Consider the following 9813-nt stretch of genomic DNA (forward strand, 5'->3'; position numbering starts at 1 on the left):
GTTGGTTGTTTTTAGGCTAAGTGACTCATTTTTAACAATGAACTATAATCCTTTCCTAATCAAGCTATTTAATCATTTCAGTGAGACAAACCAGACAAGTTCTATATTACAAATACATTGTTCAAATTAAGTATTTAAGCTCACATACATGGAATATATGTTATACTATTTAGCACTAATCAACACAGTCATGTCCTAGCTTGCATTTGATCGATAAGATCATTTGTACAATGTCATATAAAGATCCTAACAAGTAAGTTTTCACAAGCGAGACCAATTACATAGTATTTTACAAAATTTTCAGTTGGGAGTCATTTTTGTTCAATTTAACTCATTCTTTTCACAAGCTACTATATTCTTCTATAGACTCTTGTATATACATAAAAACAATCCTAAAAATTCCATTTCTACTAAATATACAACACTTGAAAGAAAAAAAACATAGCAACAAAAACTTCAAGCGTCAAGATGCCCCACCCCCTATCAAAAATTTGTGCATTTCCTTAATTGTATGTCAATAAGCTCAGTAATAAATACAAGAGAAGTGATCATACCCGTGATGCCTTAGGCGTCAGTCGGTAGTAGTTTAGTGGCACCAGTGTTGGCTGCTGTACTCAATGATGTAGGCTCCCCCGAAGGGTCATCACCTGTAGTAGGAGTAAGCATGCTAGGAGGCACCTTACTCATAGTCATAGCTGGAGCCGGGATCACAACAGTCTTAGAAGGAACAATTCCACTAGACGACACTCCAACCTTTGCAGCCTCAAGACGCTGCATGTTGAGCTCCTCTCTCTTCTAGAATTCTTTTTGAGAAGCGTACTTAGGCTTCTTCTTAGCTTTCTTCTCTGCTCTCCTTGCCTTTTCTACCTCATCAGGAGAGCTATCCCTCTATCACCACTTCTTTCCCTTGCCCTTTTATCAGGCTTGAGTGCTGAAATGGTGCCCCACCCTATCTAGTTGCATGGGTGCGGGAGGTGCCAACAATAGCTGTAATAAAGTATCTGTGGCACTAGCAAGAATAGTAAAGGATGATATTTCTTCCAATTTACCCACAACCACTCATAAGGTTGCCAGATCCACTCATAAAGATGCAGTCTCCGCATTACCTAGACCACCACTCTAAGTAGTGATATGGCCCTCACGTCATCAATGCGGCTTTGTATTAATATAACCTCCTATATGAGCTCTTTGTGAATCGGAGTGGCCTCCTGTAACTGTGTATGGACTACTCTAGGTAGCCACTCAATCACCTGATATATAAATGCCCGTGTCCTCTTTTGATCTTGCACCAAGTGCTCAAGGAGTGTGTAAAGAATAATGATCATCATACCTGAAATTGCGGTCATAAAAGAGGTATGCATGGTGTTTCTATCGGGCTAATCTGTTGTCTCCTCCATATGAGGGAATGAAGTATCACCCTCCAAATCTAAAGTAGGAGGTGGTGGTCCTCTGGGCATAGTAGCTGGCCTAATAGGTTGGCTCAGCTTGGTCTTGTACAATAGGTTATCAAAATGCTTTATCAATGCCATATTTGAGGACTTCATCGCTATATAATGCTTGTCAAATTGGCGATTTACCTAGGTACCAGTGAACACACATAACCTCCTGATCAAACATAGGAATGGAAGGCCAGCTCGCTTATTCTCGGTCCTAAATTTCGACCGCAATTAGTCGACCATTGTGTAGTTTAAAATGAGCTATAATACATGCTACTAGTGACACCTATGTGGGGTGGAGAGTGTTGTTATTCCCTGTAGGTCAGAGACGAGCATGGAAAATGGCCTACCAATACTTACCAAAGAAAGTAAGGGAAGCCTTAATAATCGACTTCTTGGGATTAGTGGCCCACGATAGCAATATACTCGGCAATCCAACCTATGATTTGTTTTCACACCTCAGGATTGCTCATCTGTGCCTCATCACTAACCTCGTTGTTTCGGTGCTCGTAGAGATATTTCCAAACTTTGGTCTAGAATGTTTTACCAGACAAGAACCTATTTATTGTACTTTCAGAGATATCCACTACCTTCCCTCAAATTGTGACTTCATTCAGTGATCGTGACTTCAATGCTAAGGCCCTTTTCTTTTTTACTGAGATCCCCTCAGGCATAACATTCATCATTACAGCGACATAAGTAGAATAAAACTCTCGGATTAGATTTTCACCATAATACCCCAGGTACTTCATCATCCACTCAAAATGATGCTTGAAGAAAAGATCTTTGAGCTCATGTAGGGCGGATAGGGTATTAGTGACTACCCAAACCTCTGGCATGATGGCTCATTTACCCAAGCCTTTGTCCTTTTTAGTTAGGCCATTTTCAAAGATGTCCTGCTGAGCCAGAACAAGCCACATATTTCTCAGAAAATCAATACTTCGTGGTGTGCAACAGAGTCACTTTCTGTTTCATGGCCAAATGGCTCTATAATATCTAGTCTGTCATCCTTATCACCAGCTGCACTAGCATCACTACCCTCCTCACCGGATTATACTGTGTCCTAAATTTCCTCATTGGCTGAGCTGACTACCTCCTCTTCAGACTGGGAGGTAGCGGCATCGACCTGAGTAAATTTCTTGGACCTTGTAGTAGGAGGTGCGTGAGGAGAGATAGTGGTTCCAACTTAAACCTCCAACCCATTAGATGTGTTGCTTCCCAACTCCTTCTCTGACTCATACTCTGATTCCTCGGAAGTGGAGTCATGGAATTTGTATTTGGAAGTATTCTTGGTGCATGGTCATGCCATAGTACCTGTGGAAGAGAAAAATAGTTAATACCCTAACAAGAAGATGCGACGAACTTCAACGGGTACCCATACTACCCCGTGTTTCATACAATCATGACAATAACCCTTAAGAAATGATGCCCCTCAATCTATAGAGGTAATTTTGTCATGACCCAAACTAGGCCTTAGGCGCGATAGGATGATTAGAATTCTAAGAGACCCTAACCAAGCCTCTTGACATATCATAAATGTGCATACATAAGGTAAATAAAATAATAAGACTAAATGGTAAATACGGAATAAAAGTCTCAACATGAATATCTCAATGGGAGTATATCATTATAAAGGGAAACAAGGTAAAATCTCTGAGAATGGGATAACATAGACTCCATAACAATCTAACATTACTCTACTATTCTAGACGGGCATAGGATAAGCTCCTAGCTCACCAACATAAGAAGTAAAAGTCATAAGGAACAATAGAAATCATAAATGTATCATCTTTGAATTATGAGGACTCAATAACAAGAGGAAAGTAAGCTCAATATCTAGCCATGAGCAGAGTGTGTAGAGTGATTGCCGGACCCTACAGTAGGATATAGTATAGGAAAAAGTATGCTATTCACTAAGTATGTGAGAAGCATTCATGAATAATGGTAATCAAACATAGTCAATATAAACATGTGATGCATGACCAATATTTTGAAAAAATGAGTAAAACTCAAAAACATTTGAAACATACATATGGTCAATGCATCATAAAACATCATAAGATCTTATAACATAACATATACATGTGGGATATTAACCTTAACTGACATGTAAGACCATGTGATCTATAACATGGAATCCGATGTAACTCCCACACCGAGAAGAGAGAGGCTACTTTCCAAGGTAGACTCTGTATCATAAACATAAACATGAGCTATATGTGGAACCTTTAGCTAAGCCATAAAGGAAAACCTATGGTGGGAAGGGTTGCTACTAGGTTTTCCTCATGGATCCCCACCATAAAGTTTGCTCAGTGCTAAATTAATCCCAATGCAATACATAAAACATAGTCATTAGGAAAGGTAAATCAACCAACCCAACATCATGAAAATACATCATAAGAATATCTCCTTGAAAACAATGATCGTAACTTGAACTTGTGGATTCTTACCTTTCTAAGCATCCAAATCATCATATCTTGCATATTGTGAGAAAACCTTTCAACATTCATGATTTTATACTTGAAAACATACTTGAGTCATAATACATAACTTTTATTAATTATATATGAATCCTTGATCATAAATTCATGGTCTAAAACTCGAATTTCATAACATAGTGCATGGGTCATTGCAAAACTTATTGAAAACATGTAATTTAACTCAAATCATGCATGAATAGATTATTGAAATTAAGTAAAAGCATAATTGAATTGACCCAATGTAATTTGATCAAAAATCCTACAATTTGTAGAATTGAAATTGATAGAGAAGAGAGAAAAATTTGGGACTCCATGGATGGAAAGGATGCATAGATGAATTCCCAACATACCTTGAAAATCAAAGCCTTACAATAGTGGATTTGAAGAAAGTTAAGATTAAAACCCTAGCTTTTTTTTCTTGAACTTGAGAGAGAATTTGGAGAAGATGAGTTGAAGAAATTTTGAGAGATTGAGGGAATAGGGTATATTTCAAGGCTAAAAGCAGTTACGGGGGTAAATTTTGAGAGATTGAGGGAATAGGGTATATTTCAAGGCTAAAAGCGGTTATAGGGGTAGTTATAGGTCCAAATTGATGTAGTTTAGGGGTTAAATGAGTGGGAAAAGTCCAAATACTTCCATTTAAAAAATTGCCAAGTGGACCTAAGATTGGAACCTACGGGTCGTAGGTCCTTCGACGGGTCGTAGGTTCTTTGATGGGTCACAGATACAGTGCTCCAAAAGTTGAGCTACTGGAATTGTACCTTTGAACCTATGATTCAAGTCTACGGGTCATTGATAAACTTACAGGTCATAGATGTAATGCCCCGCAACTTCTAAGCAAAGATCTGTGTATTCATATAGGTCCTAACCTGATGACTTCTAAGTTGTACATATATGTTAAGGTATTTTTCTAAGTATTTTAATTTTTTTGGATGTGTTTAGAGTTATAAGGAACCTCAAACGTCAAGCCAAGTTCAAAATATTTCTATTGGCTAAGTTTTCGCATGAGTTCATATAATGGTCAACTTTAAACGACATATCTCTCAGTGTATAAGGAGTTAGGTAGACCATGACCTATCAAATTAAAGTCCTATGATTCTACTTTCCAACATAGCCAAATTTGCATCATATGGAGTTCAGAGTAGAAAATTATGGTTGTTTTATTAAAGCATGTCTGAATAGTGCTATTCGGCGAGCTCACCTGCCAATTTGGTGACTCGCCTAATGGCTCAGCGAATAGCCGATCTAGCTCGCCAAATGGGTCTGAATACCTTCAAACTCTAAATATTTTGGTAATCTAAATCTACCTTTTTGCGACCCACCGAATAGGTCGGCGGGGAGACCTCCAGTTCACCGATTTGGCCGATGGAATTTATTAAAAGGTCATTTTCTTTGTTTTTATGGTTTTCTTACATTCCTAGAAGGGTATTCTTGACCTTTTACCATCAATTCACTTTCCAAAGTCTACCTTATAGCCTAATAACCTCCGCATTCATGCCCAACCCTAAAAAAGATCAAATTCGCACGTTCTAAATTCTCTCAAGAAGAAAGAAGGTTCTTCACCTTCAAGCCTTAGTTCAAGGTTTCAAGTTAGTATTTTTCCCCCCAGGTATGTAAGGCTTTAATGAGAGCATTTTTTTCACTCTCATGCCTAAAGTTTTTTTATTATATTTTGAATTATGTTTAAATCTAGGGTTTTACCCAATCCTTCTCAATCTATGAGTTTTATGCAAAAGTTAGAGTTTTCATGAAAGATTTCTCATGCATATCAATGAATTGCTATAAACTACATGTTTTATTTTATGATTATGATTCCCCAAGCATGTGTCTATATTATTTATGAAGTTATGGAAGCTACTTTTGAGTATTTTCAAATTTAGCATGATTTTCTATGGTCTTTTATGCATTTATGACTTTTAAACATGAAAGCAAGCATGATACGATTTTTGAGCTTATTCTCACTTTGGTTTAAGATATGACCTTTGAGCTTAGTCTCACATATGATTCAGATATATGGATAGTTTTAATTTATGAGCAATAATATGTATTTATGTTATTTTGGAAGAACTATTTAGTATCGAGTGGACTTTAGGCATGAAGATTTCCGTCAGCGTCCGATGACCTTTAGTAGCAATTTCTAAGTACCATAAATATGTGCCATAGTAGGACTTGAGTATATCACTTTGTTGGGCAACTCCATATGGCTCTGAGCGGAACAAACTAGTGGATCCATCTAGATAATGCTACTCATGTTTCTTACAAAAATACTTCTATGTAGCCTAAGAAGAAATTCTCCCATGAAAAATAATGGTGGAAATAACAAAGTACAAAATCAACAAGATAATGGATCGTGCTTTGTTGTGGCAAGAGTGGACATATTGCTTGATTTTGCAAAATTTGGAAATGTGTTTCTCATTCCATTGTTTATTATTTTAGGGAAATTATTAATCAACTTCTACTTTCACCCTAGTATAATATGGCCTAGTCTAATTTCTTGTAGTCAAATTAACCTGTAGTTGATTATCCATTGTTGTAGCCATGAAAAAATTGATTCTTTGACAAAATAATTGGGAAATAGGTCTGAGAATGAAATCCACGCTATAGATGTTATTTCTTCGTCCAGATTTTAAAAAATAGATCCTACTTCAATTTTCTCATAAGGTATGCCCAATTCATGTATGTAATATAGAAAGCGAGTTTCGAAAGCAAATTAACATGGTCTTCTAATAGAGAAGGCCTAATCAACACATATCTATTTTGTAGTAGACCTATATTACATTCACCTTTCAATTCACATTGCTTCAACATTAATCTACAAAGTTCTTTAATACTAGACCAACTATAAAAAAACTTCCACACTAACGCTTATTGGAAGTTTTCTTTAACAATCATGCTTCTTATCATCACCTCCTCCTCCTCCCAGACTATATTAGATTCTCCATTCAAGTGCAGGATAGGTTACATTTTGTTAGAATTGGTATGGTCAATATGGGTGTGGTAGCTCGATTCAACGCTGGTGCATATGTAGTTTAAAGGTTAAATTTTAGTCGTGACTAATGATTATGGTACTGATTGATGCTGAACAATCTCACCATGAGCTTGTTTAGTGGCTGAAGTGGCCATGATCTTGTTGGAAAATCTTGAAAAGTTTATTAGAGATGGCAGCCTAGGTTTCTCACTAGATAGCGTTTTCTTCTTCGGACTCAAAACTGGGCCATTTTTTTTTGAGTTTTAGTTAATTCTCAAGATAATATAAATGACATTATCATTTAGGGATTGAATCACAAAATTCTTTACTAGTTGTACATATTACAATTAGGTTTTACGAATTTTTAAAAGGCTACAAACAACTAGTTAATTATCTTTAAATATTAAATTTAGCACGCAACTTTTCATACTTTAATATGCATAAGATATTAGACGTATTTTAACGGTACCTAAGGGTTAAACATAACTATCGAACTAGAAGAAATTTAGGATGTACACTAAATTAATTTAAGAATGTTTTTACCTAATAAATATGTATGATTTTATATGTGAAATTACTTAAACTTTTACCATAAAAGAAAGGCTTGCTAAATTTCTATTATTTTATACGTGAAATTACTAAAACATCTACCATAAAAGAAAGACACAACAAAACTAAATTCTCTACTCCCACCCAACATAAAAGGTACCTTTTTCATTACTTTTCTTCAATTTGTTATAAAAATAAATGATGGTCTAAGTGCAATCCAATAACATAGTTCTAATTAAGAAAAATATATAATATTCAATCATGATCATAATATAATGATACAAAAAAGGAAATCTAATTATATTTATTGTGATTCAGTCAAATCCTTGTAATAAAGGAATTAATATAAAAATCTTTGACTCTGTAAAACTACAAGATATTTATTTTACTATAAATAAGTCTTATGTTGAGACCCAAAATCACATTTTATCTTTGTTTTTTTTATATCAAAGGATTTAAACATGCCAAGAATAGGTAATGGTCGAAAGAAAATTGACATAGTGAAAATTCAAGATGATAAAAGATTACAAGTCACCTTTTCAAAGCGCCGCGCTAATCTCTTCAAGAAGGCTATTGAACTTTGTACAATGTGTGGTGCCGAAATTGCCATTGTAGGTTTTACCCCTGGTAACAAAGTTTATTCATTTGGGCACCCTTGTGTAGATAGAGTCGTGGATAGGTTTCTCATGGGGAACCTTCCACAAGATATTAATATTTCTGACCAACTCGTTGAGGTTTACCGGAAAGAGAGAATTCTTCAGGGAAATAGAGAGGTAAGCGAGAAACAAGAGATGCTAGATAGGGAGATAAAACGTAGAGAAGCGCTACAAGCAATAAAGAGGGATACTGCTTCGGGCCAACGTTGGTGGGAAGCTCCAATTGAAGATCTCAACTCTCCTCAACTTAAACAAATGGAGAAGGCCTTGGAATTCATAAATGAGAGACTTAGAAGAGAGGCACAACGCCAACAATTGGTGCATGGTACTATATTCCCATTTTCAAATTTTGGAAGTTCTTTGACTCCTACTGGAAGTTCTTCCAATGCAAGCCAGTCTTAATTTCATGATTTATCTCTTTTCAATGTCAAAACATGTCTCCAAGGACTCAACTTGGTTCTCATATGGCTCGTGAATTTATTTTTTCAGTAATTTTGAATTAGTTCAATATTTACAAATGATATATATTCTTTTTCGTGTTTAAAATGATCTTATATAGACATATTTCAATAAGTTTATCCTCATCGCTAGCTATAGTTCAGTGTGAATAAACTATCCTTAATTAAATTTGCAATATCTATGATTTTAATTTTTTGTTTTTAACATTTACAACTGAATGGAATGGACGATATTTATTTAGTATATGGTAATTACTTATTGATTGACATAGATTCCATAGCAAAGCTCTTTAACATTTCAAAACAGAACAACAAGACTCAACTTTTATACAAATGGGATCTACTTGTTAATTAAATAGTTTGCAAGAAGTTCTACCATTATAACCATGCTTTTATGTATTTGAAATTATCTTACATAAGCATAATTGCATGTAGATTTTGTTATTGTTGTTAGCAATAGCTTGGTGTGGTAAACTATAATTTAGTTTAAAGTATCTCTAATTTTATTCTTATTTTTCCAGTATGTTAACAACGAAAATAAAAAATATGTATGTCATTTTTCGAGTTTGCTCAATCATTAATTGATTTGGATGTTCATATATAAGTGTTGAATGCTAAATTTGTAAGAGACCAAATTTGAACACCATAAAGAAAAGTTATGTTAGTCTATTTGAAGTACAAATCATCTCATTTTAAAAAAGAACTAAAATTTAATGAAATACAACACATACTAGGTATGTATATAAAATTAGTAACACACTGACATTAAATTTTACAACTAAATTAGGATAACTCTTCTTATTAAAAAATATGAAAGAAAGAGTTGCACTTTATGACACTTTCTAGTTCTTTCTTTTTCCTATTTTGTAAGTTTAATAAAATCTAACTTTTACATGTTCTTTTTAACTTAGTGAACAACAACGTACATTTAGCGTCTTGATTAAAAATTTCATCATCGATAATTCACGAATTGATGAGAGTTATGCAAATCATCTAATATATATGCTGAATCACCAAATTCTATGATAATTTTGCAGGCCAATCCGTATGATAATTTTTTCTCATTTATTTTTATCTGGCTTTCTATTCCTATATAGTGTGTTGTGTCAATCTCTTGTATTTTACTTTCAGTTTTTGATGCTTTTGACTTATATCAAATGCCTTGATGTATTTTGGTTGAATTTCAACGCATTGATATTAAAAGTGGGAAGGCCTTAAGCTTAAAGTTAAATTACTAAAACATCTTTCTAAGTGGTTTAAATATCC

At 34.7% G+C, this 9813-nt stretch overlaps 1 protein-coding gene across 1 annotated transcript; it reads left to right on the forward strand.

Moving 5' to 3' along the window:
- Positions 1 to 7894: 7894 nt before the first annotated feature.
- On the forward strand, positions 7895 to 8491 carry LOC129890451 (agamous-like MADS-box protein AGL62). Its single transcript, XM_055966003.1, has one exon. It carries the CDS (start codon positions 7895 to 7897, stop codon positions 8489 to 8491), a length of 597 nt encoding a protein of 198 aa, XP_055821978.1.
- The last annotated feature ends 1322 nt before the right edge of the window (positions 8492 to 9813 follow it).

The sequence above is a fragment of the Solanum dulcamara genome, chromosome 5, assembly GCF_947179165.1.
Source record: "Solanum dulcamara chromosome 5, daSolDulc1.2, whole genome shotgun sequence".
NCBI lineage: Eukaryota > Viridiplantae > Streptophyta > Magnoliopsida > Solanales > Solanaceae > Solanum > Solanum dulcamara.

Excerpts from the sequence above, each read along its gene's own strand:
- LOC129890451 (XM_055966003.1), top strand. The coding sequence starts at position 7,895 with ATGCCAAGAATAGGTAATGGTCGAAAGAAAATTGACATAGTGAAAATT.